General features: G+C 39.8%; 1 protein-coding gene across 6 annotated transcripts in view; it reads right to left on the bottom strand.

The window, feature by feature from the left end:
- The window catches only part of CEP295 (centrosomal protein 295), a 55211-nt gene extending 41785 nt beyond the window's left edge, over positions 1 to 13426 (bottom strand). For 2 of the 6 annotated variants that reach the window (XM_060605337.3, XM_060605341.3), the window contains exons 1-5: positions 13273 to 13425; positions 8931 to 9058; positions 7684 to 7884; positions 1073 to 1197; positions 104 to 197 (exon numbers count right to left, since the gene is read on the bottom strand). In XM_060605337.3, the coding sequence (XP_060461320.3) occupies positions 104 to 197; positions 1073 to 1197; positions 7684 to 7884; positions 8931 to 9038 (528 nt within the window). In that variant the 5' untranslated portion in view covers positions 9039 to 9058; positions 13273 to 13425. Of the gene's footprint in view, positions 1 to 103; positions 198 to 1072; positions 1198 to 4990; positions 5086 to 7683; positions 7885 to 8930; positions 9059 to 12946; positions 13123 to 13204 lie in introns of those variants that run through there. The other 4 variants (XM_060605343.3, XM_060605338.3, XM_060605340.3 and 1 more) reach the window with 4 other exon arrangements.
- Positions 13427 to 18875: the final 5449 nt, after the last annotated feature.

The raw sequence follows: 18875 nt of genomic DNA, 5'->3' as shown, positions 1-18875 counted from the left end.
CCTGCAAATTTAAAAATTAACAAATGATATTTTGACCTGCATTGAATTCTAATGATAAAGAATTATTATAAGCCAGTTCTTCTCAACACTCAAAGTAATTCACCTCAAAAAGAGTTGGAGGTGGTGGTGGCAGACTTGTAATTTTGGCAGATCTCTCTTTTTCCACAAGTAATGCTTCCTTTCGAGCTGTTATATGCCTTGAAAAAAACAAGAGATGTCCTAAATTAATCTCCCAGGTAATATTATAGCACAACCTTTAAGGTCTAAAATATAAAAGGCAGAGGATCTCAAGAAATCCTCCAGTTGGATCCCACAGGCTCAATATGCCGTTTAATAAAAAGTCTCTACACAACAGACGTGTAAGAACATGTTTACAAGTAAAAAGAGGTGTAGCTAAAGACATAAAGCCCTATGCTGAAACTGACCCAACAAACTAATGCTTCTTAATTTACAATGATTTAGAGTAAGAAAACTAGAAATGTTGATAAAGGTGGGCCACTGTATAAAATGAGCACTGTTGACTAGTAAGAGGCTCCATCACTTTTAAAACATGCAAAAATACACATTAAATGATTTGTCAATAGTCTGAGTCTCTTTCCATGCTCTTAACTGCACTGATTTTTCTTTTTTTATATCGGAGGCAGACAGATTTGGGGGGACATTCATTCTGAACTAGCCATACATTTTTCCAGAAACTAAGGAATTGCTAAAGTCATACTAGAAGAGAAAGCTCATTTGTTAATTTGCTCACCTAGACAAACCAAACCCCCACCGCATTATTTTTATTTCATTTTATTTTTAAGTAGACTTCACACCCAGCATGGAGCCCAACGTGGGGCTTGAACTCACAACCCTGAGATCAAGACCTGAGCTAAGATCACAAGCTGGACGCTTAACCGACTCAGCCACCCAGGAGCCCCCCAAGACATTATTTTTAAACCAAGTTTAACAAATCAATTGATATACCACATGACTTATATTTAATATCTGTTTAAATAGTATCCGATGTATTCTCTACTTCTAGCCCTATCGGTTTCAGTGGAAAATATGGTAAAAATCATCATTATTTTACCAGGTTTTTTGTTTCATTAGTTCTTCTTTTTGATTTTTCTGTAATTTCAGAGCCTCTTTATGTCTCATTTCTGCTTTTCTTTTTCTTTCTGCTGCCCGCCGTGCCAGAGCATTCAAATCAGGTTCCTAAAAATATATATTACTTAAAATGTTATGCTAAACAAGATTAACATGCCAAACAAATAATATGGGTGGTTCGCCAGCCAGGGCAAAAATCACAAAGGTATTCAAATGACTGAGGTTTAGGAAACACTGCACTTAAAGCACAAAGTTAACGGTGGCATAAATAAAACTACAAAAATCAGATGTCACAATCCTAAGGCTATTACTAAAAACAGACTAATCTCAGGGATCAAGGACCACATATCATTGTCACATACTTCAAGGATGTTTATTTTCTTCACTAATTGTTTGATATCAAAGACCTTCCTTCTTTGGAACCAGGTTGTTTATTTTGTGCGACTGTATCTGGGAACACAATCTAGTATTTTCCAACCATAAATCACAATAAACAACACATGGCTCAGGAATAGTCTTAAATACTATGTTCTACTTTGTCTTTCTGAAAGTCATCAAAGAACTGTTACTGTTTGTGAATGAAATCCAAGTGTATACATATTCCACTATACATGTTCGAGAGGTATGAAGAATCATAAATGGGAAATCTGCATTCAGCCCAATGAAATCTGTCCAAAATGCTTGCAACAAACAACTTCTGATTCAGAAGGTTATTTTATTTACCCAGATAAATAAGTACTGGAAGAGAATACTTCCAATTTAAACATCATATGTTAAAGACAGATTGTACTTTCCTAATAAGTGATTCTTCTTAGGAAATGCATCTAGCAGGATTATTAAATTATACTAATATATAAAAAATTGAGGCAGATCTGCTGGGGCAGCCCCACCATGGAGCACCCCAGGAACCCCAGCCTGCTCCAGTTCAGTCTTCGTGCCAGGGCGGCCCTGCAGTACAGCGCATCAGGCCTCTGGGCTATGACCACACCAGCTCCAGCTGGCCAGCAATAGCTGCTGGGCACACTCAGTCTACTCTGGGGACATTTCTACATAAGGCCACTCCCTCAAGACCAGGAGAGGGAATTGTTCCACCTAATTCCCAGAAACAAACACAGAAAGTCAGACAAAAGAAGGAGATGGAGAAATATGTTCTAAATAAAAGGAACAAGGCAAAACCACAGAAAGAAAAAAAAACAACTAAACAAAATGGAGACAGGCAATATAGCTGGTAAAGGGTTCAAAGTAATGGTGAGGAGGAAGCTCACCAAATTTAAGAGTAGATGAATTCAGTGAGAACTTAAAAAAGAGATAGAAAATATAAAAAAGAACCAACCACAGGGCACCTGGGTGTCTCAGTTGGTGAAGATGATTTCGGTTCAGGTCATGATCTCACAGTTTGGGAGTTTAAGCCCTGTGCATGGCTCCTTGCTGACAGCGCAGAGCCTGATTAGGATTCTGTCTCTCCCCCTCTCTGCCCTTCTCCTGCACTCATGCTCTCTCTCTAAAAATAAATAAATAAACTTAAAAAGAAAAAGAAAAATACACTAGAGGGAATCAACAGCAAATTAAAGGATGCAGAAGAATTAAATCAGTTAGCTGGAAAAAACGGTAGCGGAAAGCACCCAAGCTAAACAGCAAAAATAAAAATGAATAATAGTAACAATAATGAGGATAGGTTAAGGGACCCAAGATACCTTCAAGCATAATAGCATTCACATTACAGGGGTCCCAGAGGAGAATAAAGGGGAACAGAAAAACACATTTGAACAAACAATAGCTGAAAACTTTCCTAACCTAGGGAGGTAAACAGACTTCCAGGTCCAGGAAGCACACAGAGGACCTAACAACATGAAACCAAGGAGGCTCACACCAAGATACACAATTAAAACATCAACAATTAAATCATCACCTTGAAACCAGCCTTACAAGAAATGTTAGAGAGATTTCTTTAACTGGAAAAGAAAAAGCCATAACTAGAAGCAAGAAAACTATGAAAGGAAAAAATTCCACTGGTTGATCACTTATAAAGCTAGTATGAAGGTTACGGGGTAAACGTAATAAAATCAATTATATCTACAATAATTAGTTAAGGGACACATGAAATAAAACAATGTAAACTATTATACCACACATAAAATGGAAAAGGGGGAGTACAAATTTAGTGTTTTTAGAATGTCTGAACTTAAGCAACCATCAACTTAATATAGACTGCTATATATACAGAATACTATATATGAACCTCATAACCAAAAGCCAAAAACCTATAATAGACACACAAAATAGAAACAAATCCAAGCATAACACTAAAGAAAGTCATCAAAACACAAAGAGAGCAAGAGAGAAAGAAAGGAACACAGGAAAAACTACAAAAAACAACCAGAAAATAACAAAACGGCAATAAGTACATACCTGTCAATGATTATTTTAAATGTAAATGAACTAAATGTTCCAATCAAAAAGACATGGGGTGCTGGGGCCCCTGGCTCAGTCAGTTGAGCATCTGACTTTGGCTCAGGTCATGACCTCAAAACTTACGGGTTGGAACCCCTCTGTGATGACAGCTCAGAGCCTGGAGCCTGCTTCAGATTGTCTCCCTTTCTCTCTGCCCCTCCCCCGCTCACGCTGTCTCAAAATAAATAAACATAATAAAAAAAAAGACATGGGGTGAATGGATAAAACTATGACCCATTTACATGTTGCCTACAAGAGACCCACTTCAGATCTAAAGACACATACAGACTGAAAGTTAAGGCTGGAAGAAGATAATTCTATACAAATGGAAGAAAAAAGGGAAAAAAAGCCAAGTAACAATACTTTTATCAGACAAACAGACTTTAAAACAAAGACTATACCAAGAAACAAAGAAAGGCATTACATAATGAAAAGAGGCTATAACAACTGTAAATATATATGTACCCAACATAGGAACATCTAAATATATAAAGTAAATATTAACAGCCACTTACATACACAGATCATCCAGACAGATGGACTTAAAATATAGAGAGAAAACATTCTATCTAAAAAAACAAAAAACAACAACGCAGAATACACATTCTTTTCAAGTTCATATGGAACATCCACCAGGATAGATCACATGTTAGGCCACAAAACATGTCTCATTAAATTTAAGAAGTGAAATCATATCAAGCACCTTTCTGACCACAACAGTATGGAACTAGAAATCAATTACAAGAAAAAAACTGGGGGTAAGGAAAAAAAAAAAAAAAAACAACCACACTAAAGATAAACAGATGGGTCAATGAAAAAGTCAAAGAGGAAATAAAAAAATAGAGAAAAAAAAAAATGGAAACACAAATTCTCTGAGATGCAGCAAAAGCAGTTCTAAGACGGAAGTTAAAAGCAATACAGGCCTCTCTCAAGAAACAAGAAAAATATCAAATAAATAACCAATCTTATGCCTAAAGGAACTAAAAAACAAGAAGCAGCAAAGCCAAATATTAGTAAAAATAAGGACATAGAGATCAGAGTGGAAATAAATGAAATAGAGATTTAAAAAAAAGATCAATGAAACTAAGCTGGTTCTTTGAAAAGATAAATAGAATTGAGAAACATTTAGCCAGACTCATCAAGAAAAAAGAAAGAGCATTTAAGTAAATAAAATCTGAAAGACAACTTACACTACAGAAAAACAAAGAATTAGAAAAGACTACTATGAAAAATTATACACCAACAAAATGGACAACTTAGAAAAAACTGGATAAATTCCCAGAAACAATCTTCCAAGACTGAATCAGGAAGAAAGAGAAAACATGAGCAGACTGATTACTAACATTAAAGTTGAATTAATAATAAAAAAAACTCCCCCAAAATAGAAGTCCAGGACTAGATGGCTTCTGGTGAATTTCTACCGAACATTTAAAAAAGAATTAATACTTACCATTCTCAAACTATTCCATAAAATAGAAGAGGGAGGAATGCTTCCAAATGCATTCTATAAGGCCAGCATAACCCTGTACCACAACCAGATAGAAGCTACAGGAAAAGAAAAATCATAGGCCAAAATCTGAGGGATTTTTTTTTTTCATCAACATAGATGCAAAAACTCAATTACTATAATACAGCACATTAACAAAATGAAGAATAAAGACCATATGATCAATTTCAACAGAGGTAGGAAAAGCATTTGACAAAATTCAACATCTATTCATGACAAAAACTCTCAACAAAATGGGTTCACAGGGAATATATCTCAACATAACAAAAGGCGATTTATGAGAAACCCACAACTAACATCATATTCCATGGTGAAAAGTTGAAAGCTCTTCCTCTAAGATCAGAAACAAGGATGGCTACTCTATTATTCAACACAGTACTGGAATTCCTAGCCACAGAAATCACACAAGAGATAAAAGGCATCCAAACCGGAAAGGAACAGGTAAACTGTCAGTATTTGCAGATGACATGATTTTACATATAGAAAACCCTAAAGACTCCACCAAAAAACTATTAAAATAAATGAATTCAGTAAAGCTGCAGAATACACAATTAATGTACACAATTCTGTTGCATTTCTATACCTTAATAACAAAGTAGGACAAAAAGAAATTAGGAAAACAATCCCATTTACAATTATATCACAAAGAATAAAATACCCAGGAATAAATGTAACCAAGGCGTGAAGAGAATTATACTCTGAAAATTATAAAACACCAATGAAAGAAACTGAAGATGACACAAATAAATGGAAAGGTATACAATGTTCAAGAACTGGAAAAATTAATATTGTTAAAATGTCCAAACTACCCAAAGCAATCTACAGAGTCAATGCAATCCCTATCAAAATACCAACAATATTTTCCACAGAACTAGAACAAATAATTCTAAAATTTGTACAGAATCACAAAGACTCCAAATAGCCAAAGCAATCTTAAGAAAGAAGAAGAAACCTGGAGGCATCACACTTGCTGATTTCAAACTGTATTACAAAACTGTAGTAATCAATACAGTATGGTAGTGACACAAACACACACACACAGATCAATGGAACAGAATACAGAACACAGAAATAAACCCATGTTTATATGGTCAATTAATCTGTGACAAAGTAAACAAGAATATACAATGGAGAAAAGACAGTCTCTTCAATAGTGTTGGAAATTGGACTGCCACATGCAAAAGATTAAAACGGGACCACTTTCTTGCACCAGATACAAAAATTACCCCAAATGGATTAAAGACCTAAATGTAAGACCTGAAACCATTAAATTCCTAAAAGAAAACATAAGTAGTAATCTCTTGGAAATCCGCCTCTGCGTTATTTTGCTGGATATGTTTCCTTAGGCAAGGAAAACAAAAGCAAAAATAAGCAACTGGACTACATCAAACTAAAAAGCTTTTTCACAGTGAAGGAAACCATCAAAAAACGAAAAGGTAATCTACTGAATGGGAGAAGATACCGATAAACGATATATCAGATAAGGCATTAATCTCAACTATATAAGGTACTCATACGACCTAAAACAACAAAAATCAAATAATCCAATTTAAAAATATGCAGAGGACTTAGACAGTTTTCCAAAGGAGACACATGGCTGGCCAACAGACACACGAAAAGATGCTCCACATCACTAATTAAAGAAATGCAAATCAAAAGCACAATGAGGTATCACCTCACACCTGTCAGAATGGCGAGTATCGAAAAGAAACAAAACAAGTGTTGGTGAGGATATAAGAGAAAAGAGAATCCTTGTGCACTGTTGGTGGAAACTCAAATTGGTGCAGTCACTGTGGAAACAGTATGGAGGTTCTTCAAAAAATTAAAAATAAAAAGTACCAGTAATTCTACTGCTGGGTATTTACCCAAAGAAAATGAAAACACCAATTTGAAAAGATATAAGTCCCCTTATGTTTACTGCAGATTTATTATAATAGCCAAGATACAGAAGTAGCCTAAGTGTCCACTGACAGATAAGTGGATAAAGAAACTATAGTGCATGTATATATACAATGGAATATCAGTCATAAAAAAAAAAAAAAAAAAATGAGATCTTGCCATTTCCAACAGCATGGAAAGCCTACGGGTAATGTGCTAAGTAAAATAATTCAGAGAAAGACAAATACCTTATGATTTCACTTGTATGTGAAATCTAAAAAAACAAAACAAATGAACAAACAAAAAAATAAGAAACCGACTAATCAATATAGAGAACAAACTGGTGGTTGCCAGAGATGAGTGGGTGGGGGATGGGTGAAATAGGTGAAGGGGATTAAGAGGTACAAACTTGTCACTATAGAATAAGTCAGAGGAATGAAAAAATACATCATAGAGAATATAATCAACACTATCGCGATAACTCTGTATGGCGGCGACAGACGGTAACTACCCTTAGCAGGGTAAGCACCGCATAAGGTAATTGTTGAACCACAATGTTGTACACTTGAAACTAATAAAATATTGTATGTCAACCACTTTAAATAAAGAAAAAAAAAAAGACTGTAGAAAACATAAGTTTAGGCTGCCCCAAATAAATTCTACACGTGCAAACATTTATACCAGACAACACTGAATAACTGTAACTTACTTCTAACCACTGCCACTACCAGACAGGCGGTCAGTAAGTGTTCACTTACATTTTCTTTGGCTTGTTGGTGTCCCTCTCCCATATTTCTTAAACTTGCCAAATATAGTTTTTCCAAGTTCTTTATTTTCTGAGTTTGTGATTCTTTCCATTCTGTCCTTAGTTCCTCTGCCAAACGGGCTAATTGCTGACTTCTCCTGTGTTTTATATCTTCTCTTATCTGAAAGGCGATATCCCTTTCTTGTTCTCGAACCTAAAGAATGCATATTTAACAGATTATATGAAAAGAGGCTTACTTCAAGTTTTCTGAAAAGCTACTTGGAAATAGGAACTTAAATGACTTCTCCTCAGGTATATCAATTTTCCCGAATATCCATATATTAGGTAAGGCCTATGGAAAGCAGAAAATCCAAGTGATGTAAGAAGTTAAACCCTCAAGACGACTTCTAAAGTCCTAACTCATTAGCTACTATCTTCTCCTCTCCAATCTAAGCACTAACAGGATTACCATGGTCATTTTAATAACCTATAAGAGGTTAAAAAGGTAAGGATGATCAACAAAATTTCTAGCCCAGGTGAATACAGATAGAGCTGATGAGAAGTCCATGTTTGTGGTACATCATCCCCAATTCTAGACAGAATGGCACCTACAACACGCTTCACAAGGACTTAAATATCTTACTCTGAGAAGACCTCTAGAAAAGAAAACTCTACAACTTCTTAATCAGTCTGTTGCAGCAGCTAATAATCTTTCCAGTAAGTCTTCAAAGCCATTCTAATCTTCCTACTCGAATCCTCATCAATAACACATAATTTAAAAAATGTTTAAAGAACGATTTTTAAATAATTATCAAGTAATAATCCCTAACCTCAAACTCTTCTTCATCTGTTTACTATTTCAGCCTATTTTCGAATTTTCCAAAACTAGTTAATACACAAGAACCAGGGCTCTTGTACAGCCAGAAAAGGGCTTTATTTTTTAAAATGTTTTTAATGTTTATTCATTTTTGAGAGAGAGAGATGGAGACAGAGCACAAGCAGGGGAGGGGCAGAGAAAAAGGGAGACACAGAATCCGAAGCAGGCTCCAGGCTCTGACCTGTCAACAGAGTCCAACACGGGGCTCAAACCCACAAACTGTGAGATCATGACCCGAGCCAAAATCAGATGCTCAACTGACTGAGCCACCCAGGCGCCCCAGAAAAGGGCTTTAAATGCAACATTTAGAACTCTCTACTATAAACCCACTAATAATTTGGGGAAGACAAAGAATTTGAAACATTGTTCTAAATGAATCTTACCTGCAGCAGTCTTAGTTTTCGTCTTCTTTCATAATCTTCCTTTAAAACGTAAGCTTCCTCATTAGGACTCAATCTCAGCTTGCCAGCATTCCCTACCTTTCTTTTCATTTCTGGGTACTTTAGAGATTCTGAATTTAAAAAAAGAAAAGAAAAAAAAAATGTCTATTAAAATAGGGTAGCAAAGATTAGAACAATTTTTAAAATGTATTTAACAGTTCATATTTAAAGGACTATATACATATGAAAAAAAAATTTAGATAAACTAAGTCGATTTATATTTACAAGTAGCATTTACTTGGAAACGTTTTCCCCCCATTACAGCAGTGTGTTTATCTAGAGTATCTGGAACCTGACTTCTGATCAAGATTTACAGAGTTTACCTAGCTTAAAAGTAAAAAAAGCACAAAGACTTAAAAAAATGTGTTAGCATAAATGTTTTCACAATTACAATGTTACACTCGAGAACGCTGATAACTTGTTCATAACCAGCAAGACTGCTGTAATTGTAAAAGGCTCCTGCTCCCTAGATTCAACTCTCAGTCTGCTGTGTATAACTTGATCGCCAAGTGTCACTGTATCATATGGAATCACATCAACCTTCAACAATTCTTTAATAATTACTATGGTGTGATTTTTTTAAAAATCAACAACCATTTAAAAATTTTCTGAGAATAATTCTGTTGTTTGGATGAGTCAGGTGTTTAGGTTCTCAGATCTACTCTTCTAATGCCGTTGACCAGGTGTTGTCACTCTCCACCCTAGGTTATAACATGGATACTCAGAGCTTTCGGAAGTTAGCTTATGACCCACTTCTTCATGAGACTCTATCAATTTTTGCCTTACCCACCCACCACCCCATTCCTGACTTGCTCACCTATGATGAATATTACCTTTACACTCACATGGGGACCAATCTAATGTTGTCTTGGTATTTCCTTCCTCTAGTTTTTCATCTATTACAGTGTGCCCTTTCTAGCTAGATTCTTAACAACTGAAGGACAGAGGTTATCGTTTTATTTTAATATTCAAACTAATTTAACAAATAACTACCAGGCAGTATTGCACATGCTATGGATGGATACTGTCTTGGGCTAGGAGGATTTAAAGTTATCTAATAGGACTCTGAGTCCAAAAAGAAATAACGGCTTGCATTTGAAAATGTTTTCCAATGCATCCCATTTATCTGATATTCACAGGGCCTTGATAACAGTAGGTGAAGTGCTGTCTCCCTCATTTTTTTTTTTTTTTGCAAGGGGGGGAGGGGCAGAGAGAGAGAGAGGGTGAGAGAATCCCAAGCAGGCTCTGTGATGTCAGCGCAGAGCCTGATGCAGGGGTCTTGATCTCACAAGATCATGACCTGAGCTGAAATCAAGAGTCGGCAGCTTAAATGTTTGTTTATTTTTGAGAGAGAGGGAGAGAGAGAGAGACACAGAGTGCAAGTCAGGGAGGGGCAGAGAGAGAGGGAGACACAGAATCTGAAGCAGGCTTCAGGCTGAGTTGTCAGCACAGAGCCCGATGCGGGGTTCGAACTCATGAACCGTGAGATCATGACCTGAGCTGGAGTCAGAGGTGTAACCAACTGAGGCACCCTAAGAGTCGACTGCTTAAAGACGCTTAAACAACTAAGCCACCCAGGCAACCCTGTCTTCCTCATTTTACAAATGAAGAATCAAAAAGCCTTTTGGGTTAAAGGACTTGACCTAAGCGACAGGATCTGTTGGCAGATCCAAAGGAAGAATCTGGTTTCCTTATTCCATATGGCTCCTAACTTTCTGACATGCTAAAACATGTGGAATGAGGAAATTTTGGCTTAAACTAGTATTTTTTGTGAGTGGGGACTGATGAACAAGGAAGTACTAAACAAAGAAAAAATGAGCAAGATTAAATTCAGTCCTCACAATTTTTCTGAAGGTCTCTGAAAATTCATATACAAACCTGATAAATCTCACAAAGTATCAAGGGAAAAAAGACAAAAAAGAGAACACACTACAAAATTCCATTTATATGAAGCTCAAAAACAAGCAAGACCAATCTATGATTAGAGAGGTTAAAATACGGGTCATCTTTCTGTAGGTTAATGACTAGGATGGGACACAAAGGAGCCTGCAAGGGTGCTAGAAATGATCTGTATTTTGATCTGTATAATGATGACACAGGTGTGTACACATGTAAAAATTCCTCACACGTTACATTTGGATGGTTATACTTCATTCTAAGTTAAACCTCAAAAGATGGGGGGGGGGTGACACTATTTTTTCAGATTGCTTTGAGTATTTCTCATCTTATTTGCTTCAGGAGCATAGGAAAACATAGGTTATTTTTACCTCCTTAGATGTGATAGAGTGACTTTTCTCTTGCATATAATTTTCTTAATTTTTTAACTTATTTGTAGGTAATTTCAGACTTAGAATTCCCATATACTGTACTCTTTCCCCAGCTCCTCTAAGTGTCAATCACAGCACAACGACCAAAACCAAGAAATTAACATTCGCACAATCCTTTTAACTAATCTACAGACCTTATTCAAATTTTGTCGAGTACTCCACTAATGTCCCTTTTCTGAACCAGGACCCAATTCAAGGACAACCCATTGCTTTCAACAGTGGTATATCTCTGGATCCTCCAAGAAGCAGAGGACAAGACAGGATTAAACCCACAAAGATTTTGTTAGGAGATGCCTGTGTTTGGTAAAATGGGAGGGAGCCAGTAAAAGCTGGGAGCACTTCAGAGAGACTTCAATGCAAATCCGACAATTAATGGAGAGAGGGAAATTTGGGCAGATGACCGCCATGCAGTCTAAAGAGACTGATTCAGTAGGACCTCTGAGGAGTTCTTAAGCAAAAGTCCCTGTGTCTCAGGAATAGGCCTGCCTTAATGTCCATGCCATGTTCAGTCACTGGCCAGAAGCAGCCATGCAAATGGATTCAGAATACGGGAGCTGAAGGTCGGTGAACTACATTTTCACCACTGCTGAAATCGTAATGCCTCCTTTGACTCCTCTAATCTGGGACAGTTCCTCAGTCTGTGCCTTTCTTTTCAACCTCTTGATTTTTTTTTTTAAAACCACTGGTCAGTTATTTTGTAGAATGTCCCTCGATATGGAGTCACTTAATCTTTCCTTGTAGTTGCACTGAGAGTATGCATTTTTGGCAAGAACACCGCAGAAGTGATGATGTGACCTTTCTCAGTGTATTAAATTGTGTTAACATGTCTTACTGCCAGCTGCTGATGTTAATTTTGATCACTTGGTTGGGTGGTGTCTACCAGGTCTCTCCACTTCTCCTTTGTTAAGTATCTGGTGGAGAGACAGTTGAGGCTATATATGTAAGTATCATGTTCCTTACTATACGTTTGCTCCTGAGTAACCACTGATGGCTGTTTGAAACATTAACTGTGGCCTTTGCCAAAAAGCATTTTCTATTTCCATTCTTCCTCCTACACTTACCAATCGTAATCCTACTGTACGGAAATTTCCCCTGCTCCTTCTCTTATTCATTAAGTCATTTATTCCTATCAATATGGATTTTTAAATTCTGCGTATTAATACCATCCAATAACAGAGATGATACTAATTTATCTTTTAAGAATTTGTCCCGAGGATTAAATGGCACATACTGTAGTCACAAAATACTAGCCCTAGAAGATTTGCGTTCAAGACTCATCATGGCCATTTACTGCAAGAAGACACTGGCCAAGTCACTTACGTTACTTTGGTCTCGTTTTCTTAAACTATATCGGAAATCACAGCATCTACCCCAAAAGGTTGTTCTGATGATTACGTGACTTAATGAATGTGAAACTGCCAATACTGTTTTAGTATTAAAGACTCAAACGTTCCCCCACTGTTTTAAAAGCTCAGCTTGCGGCCGGACTTACTACCTGAGAAATTAAAGGTGAGAGACACCAAAACAGAGCACGCTGTCTGCAAGAAACAATTCCAGGCAGCGCTCTTAAACGGGTACAGGGTTTCAGGCCAAGTCCGCGGTTGACACGCGGGAAGGGAGGGCAGGACGCACCGAAAAGCGTTTCGTTTACAGCAGCAACCGCGGAGGCCTTCCCGGCTGCCCCCGATTCGCAAGCCCAAGGACCTCGCGCGACAGCACCCCGGGAGGGGGCGCAAGGCCACACGCGCCTAAGGTCCGGGAGCAGCCTCTCGCAGCAAGCAGCGGGTCTGCGTCCGGACGCACCTCCAGTCCCCCCACTCCTTACCGCCGCCAGCCCGACCCCAGGCAGGGCCCGGGGCCTTCAAGGCATCCCCTTCCGGAGGAGCACACCTCGAGTTCCGGGGCTTAAGGAGTTCTGCACGGCCGGGCCGCGGGAAGCAGGCGCGTCCGTCACTCACCCGTGAACCAGAAACCCGGGGTCAGGAATCACAGCTCAGACAGAAAAGGCCCCGGCGCCAGGAGCCCACCAGCTTCCCAACAGCCGTTTGTGCGCCTGCGGGGCAGCCATCGCCAACCTCCCGTCACTTCCGTCATTCAAACAGCCCGCCAATGACTGGGCCAAGCCGCGGGAATCGGCCTAGTCCCGCCTCCCCCGAGGACAGCCGGGACTGCCGCGCCGGAAAAGCCCGCGCACGCGCACGCGCACGCGCCCGCGTCAAACCCTATGCCTTGGCCCATTATTTCTCATACCTGCCGCGGATTTGAAGTTTGCTGCCCTTCTCTCAATGCGCTCATGTTATAGATCAGGAGGCAGAGGTCCAGAAAGGGGAAAATATTTGCCCAGAGCGTTGAGGGTGACTTTAGTTTTAAGCCCTGTTATGAAGATGCCTTGGGATATATATCCTTTTGTGCACTGCCTACACAATTCATTCGGTACATTATGCCGCAGTGTCTCACAGCGTTCCTTCAAGGCCTCCAGTTTGTACAACACTGAACCGTATCATGACACTCTGTGCCTCCAAAGGTCCGATACATGTAGAACATGTTACAAATTTACTCACTATAAATAACCTGTAATCAGAAAAGGGATGCGTCCAGGTTCGTATTTATTGAGCAACTATTATGTGCCAGGTACAGTGTGGTAGGTGCAGGGGAGACCAGGGTAAACGGATTATGGCCCCTCTCCTAGATTTTGTAGCCTGCAGTTAAAACACGAAAAATCAAACAATTAGAAAATGGAGAGTAGGGAAGAGGGAAGTTGCTGCCATGATCAGATTCAGCATCATTGTGCAGAAGAGGCCAAAGGGACTGAAGGCTGAACACTATCAATTTAGGATACTACTACAGGAACTGAAAGATGATCATAATGAGAATGGAGAGAAATGAGTAGATTTAAGAAGCAAACGAGGCCAAACATCAGAAATTGGTGGTTACCTGGTTATGGAAAGCAAAGGGAGGGAGGCCTTCCCGGCTGAGAAATCAACCATGATGCCTAAGTTCTATGTATGTTTGGCAACACACAGTGCGTGGATAAGGATAACCTCCTGCTAGAACTCATGAAAAGCAGATTTGAGGGGGAATCAATGAGTTCAGTTTTGAATATTTTGAATTTGAGCTTTTTATGGGATATCTAGACGAAGGAATGAATTGTAGAAATATTTCGGAGGCAAAATTAGTATTACTGACAAAGGACTGTGGGTGAGGTTGGGGGGAAAGTTGAGAGTGAAATTAATCTCATAGGTGGTGCCACCGACCAAGGGAGAAATCAGAAGTGGGAGTCAGTTAAAGTGGGCAAGGAGACGAGCTCAGCTCTGGACACATTGAACTTTACTTGCCTGTGGAACATTTAGTGATGGGCAGTAGTGGATGACTACAGAGGCAGATAGCCCACAGAGCTGGGCTAGCATATAGACTTGGGGTTCATTTCCATATGAGTGACAACCAGAGCAGAGTGATAACCAGAGGATGAGATCACTTGGCGAGGGTTTGCAGAGTGAGAGGAACAATGAACTAAGGACCGAACTCTGAGGAACATCAAAACTTAAAGGGAGTTAGAGAAACAAACTGTCCAAGGACACAAAGAATAAATAGTGTGATCCCACCTCAGCTTTGCAAATAAGGAAGCTAAGTGAAGGGGAAATTCAGTGACTTGGCCAAAAGCACATGTGCGTGGAGGGTGAATCCAGGACTAGAATTCATGTCCTTATCCTAAATACTAGAATTTTTCCTCCCTTTCCATTTCCTGTCATAGTTATCTTGATGAATAATTGCTTCATTCTAAACATATCTTCAACATCCTCAACATAGACTCAGAGATACCCTCTAACACCCAACAAAAGATGTGCCCATTATTTCATGCTGTTCATGCCCACCATGTTTTTCAAAAGTACTCTGTACATTTCCCATCATAGCACTTACCAGTTCTTATTGAAATGAGCTGTCAATAGGCCTCTCTATTGATTAGACTGAGTTCCTCAAGAACCAGTAGTGCATTTTGTTCAGTTGCTGGCCACATACATCTTCTTAAATGCTTGCTGAGTGAATTATATGCTTCACTTCCCCAACCTGCATCCTGGGCAGAAATTCTGCAATCGGAGATTTTAAATTAAGGCTTGTTCTGTTTTCAATAGAAGGCAGTTAGGAATCAAAGAAAGCCCAGTGGGCTTAGAGTCAGAGCATCTGGTTTAGCATTACAACTCTGAGACTTTCTAACTGTAGGACACGAAGCCAATGAGCCCTAGTTTCTGTTTTGGTTCTCTGTTGTTGCCAGCCAAACCACCCTAGAATGCCCACAATGGCTCACTCTTTATGGCTGGCAGTTGACTCTGGCTGTCAGTGGAAGGCTCAGCTGGATCTGGTGAATGGTATGACTCTTTGTGGCCATTCTCTGTGGGTTGACTTCTTACTAGCAGAGTTTAAAAGGGAGCATCGTAAGTGTGAGTATTCCCAGAGAAAGAAAGTGGAGCGTGCAGGGCCTTTTAAAGACAAAACTGATAAGTAGTTATTGCAAGTTCAGCCGTATTTTATTAAATATCACAGGGCAAGCCCAGATTCAAGAGAAGAGAAGTGAACCCTGTCTCTCAATGGAGAGAGTGATAAAGAATTAATGCCATTCATCACCATTTTTTTTTTAAGCAATACTCGGCGTGCCCTCTTTGTAGGCTGGTTGTGAGACTCAAAAGGCAGGAATCATGAGAGCATTTTGCACACTCCAAAGAGGTATCCCCATGTTACGTAATATAACAGATATTTTACATTTTGTCTAGCAACTTTCTCTCCTCCTCTGGTATATATCCACCCCTCCAGGCCACAGGGGGAGACAAGTGACCCAGACTGGGCAAATTACAGTCCTCTCTGCCCCTTGCCACTGGGATTGATGAAAGGATGAGTACATGACCTAAATCAGGCCAGTCAGAATCTTTCACAGGAATTTTTCTTACTGGAGCCAGAAGGGATGAATTTTTTCCTCTCCAGGCTAATCTTAGAATATGAAACCGGATGGGGCGCCTGGGTGGCTCAGTCGACTAAGCGTCCGACTTCGGCTCAGGTCATGATCTCACGGTTTGTGAGTTCAAGCCCCGTGTTGGGCTCTGTGCTGACAGCTCAGAGCCGGGAGCCCGCTTCCGATTCTGTCTCTGTCTCTCTGCCCCTTCCCTACTCGCTCTCTGTCTCTCGGTCTCTCTCTCAAATATAAAAAATAAAACATAAAAAAATTAAAAAACAAAAATAATATGAGACTGGAGCTTCTCCAGCAAGGTTCCTAACATGCGGTAGTTGAAAGAACGAGACTGACATTCATCTCAAACACAGAGAATCCTGAATGTTCAAGTCCCTGGACACAGTTCATTCTCTAGTTTACTGATAGGAGCTATTAAATCCACCCCCTTTTATGCAAATTGAAAGAGCCTGTAGATTTATTTATTTATTTATTTATTTATTTATAGTTTATCTCTTTTTGAAAGAAAGCGAACAAAGCCGGGGAGGGGCAGAGAGAGGGAGACAGAATCCAAAGTAGTGCCCAAGCTCTGAGCTGTCCATGCAGAGGCTGATGCAGGGCTCGAACATCCGAGCTGTGAGATCATGACCTGAGCTGAAGTTGGGCACTTAACTTACTGAGCCGCTCAGGAGCCCCTGATTTTATTTTTTAAAAGTAGGCTTCACACCCAGTGTGGAGCCCAACGCGGGCTGAACTCACGACCCTGAGATCAAGACCTGAGCTGAGATCAAGAGTCGGACACTTAACTGACTGAGCCACCCAGGTGCCCCTGTAGATTTACATTTAAGTTCTCGTGGACAAACAACATCTGGGCATCCCAGGAAATAGTATAGAATAATAGTTAAGATCTTGGACCTCGAGTCCCAATGCCTAGATTTAAATTTCTGGTTTAACAACTCTTTGACCTTGAGCTAGTTCCCGAACCTCCTCAAAAGTCAATGTGCTCGGCTTTAAAAAGGATGTAGTATTGTTGTGAGGTTTAAAGCTCTTGAGACAATGCCTGGCACAAAGTATGCGATAAACGTTAAGTTTTTTGGCTTCTATTTTAATACATTTATTTCAGACGACAGGAGGCAAAAACAAAAACAGAAACACACACACACACACACAAACCCCAACCGCATTTAAGTGTCTATTGGTGTTTTGGGCTTAATTTTTAATTAGGTCCTTTTGTATTTTGTGGGGTAGAGGCATGTGTATTTAGCTTCTTGAGTGTTGTTCGGCCATCAGGAATGAATGTTAGTGTGCGGTGATCAAGAGGAAGAGTGGCCGTAGGCAGTGATGACTTGAGTTAGTCTAGTGAGTTGCCGTGTGATGCTGCCCCTCCTTAAAACGCAGCTGGAGCCCTCCAGGATTGGAGCCCTTTAAGACATTTCTCAGATGGCAGGAGCTTTACTGTTCTGAATGCACAGGAACCTTTGCCCACATCCAGTGTGAGTGTAACGTCAATTACAGTGGTGGGGAGTGGGGAGCAGGGACACTTTCAATAATTGTCGCGTGTCGACTCCGGAAGAAAGAGAATCTCTGCAAGAACAGAAATCATGAACCATCCTACCATCTGCCAACTGCCCTCTCTCTCTCTCTCTCTCTCTCTCTCTGGCATAAACACCGCGAGAGTTTAACGAGTGATAGTATCTCAAGAGGATAATTTAGAACTGCTACCAGCCGTGAGATTGAGAGTGCCCGGCGGGAGAGGAAAGATGGGCTGAGAAAGGCTTTTAAAAGCTATAAATATTTTTTTTTAAAGGTGTGTGGGTAGTTCTGGGGTGGTGAGGAATTGGGCCATTTATTTGAGGAGAGTGAGAAAGGAGAGGAGAGTTTGGGGAAGTTGGTTGGTCGCGTTTCGTATTTCCAGTCTTTTTTAGCACATCGCTGATACAGTATTTATTAATATACTAATGTTTATTAAGCCATTAGTGGGTAGACTGTGAGTTACATACCTAAAAAGTGAGGGAAGTCTAAGTGAAAAGTTGTGGGGTGAGTGGGAAGGAGATTATGTACAACCCAGACGAGTACATAGCAGTTGAGGAGATGGCGTGGGAAGAGTTTTGCAGCTGGAAGCAGCTGATGTGGGTTTGAACATCTGCTGGACAAACAGTTAACTCTCTGAAGCTCAGCCTCTCTACATAAAATAGAGATAGAAATACCCAACGTCTATTAGGCACTCTGTGTGCCAGGAATGTTAGCACCCACGCTATCTTGCGGAGAAGTTGTGAAAATTACATTTTTAAAATTTAAGCTGTAAACATCCTACATAAAAGCAAAAACATAACTCTAAAAACATCGTACTGCAGCTTGGCCACCAGTACAGGCTTGGGGCAGGCAACTTTCACAGGTTTCTTTGTTACTGCCATTCGACCTGCTTTACTTTTTTTTTTTTTTAACGTTGATTTATTTGTTTTGAGAGGGGGGAGGGGCACAGGGAGAGTGAGAGAAAGAATCCCAAGCAGGCTCCATGCTGGCAGCGCAGAGCCCAACTCAGGGCTGGATCTCATGAACCGTGAGGTCACGACCTGAGCCGAAATCAAGAGTCGAACTCTTGACCAACTGAGTCACTCGCCCCTG

The sequence above is a fragment of the Panthera onca genome, chromosome D1, assembly GCF_046562875.1.
Source record: "Panthera onca isolate mPanOnc1 chromosome D1, mPanOnc1 haplotype 2, whole genome shotgun sequence".
NCBI classification, from domain to species: Eukaryota; Metazoa; Chordata; class Mammalia; order Carnivora; family Felidae; genus Panthera; species Panthera onca.
This window is presented reverse-complemented; position numbering and strand designations above follow the sequence as displayed.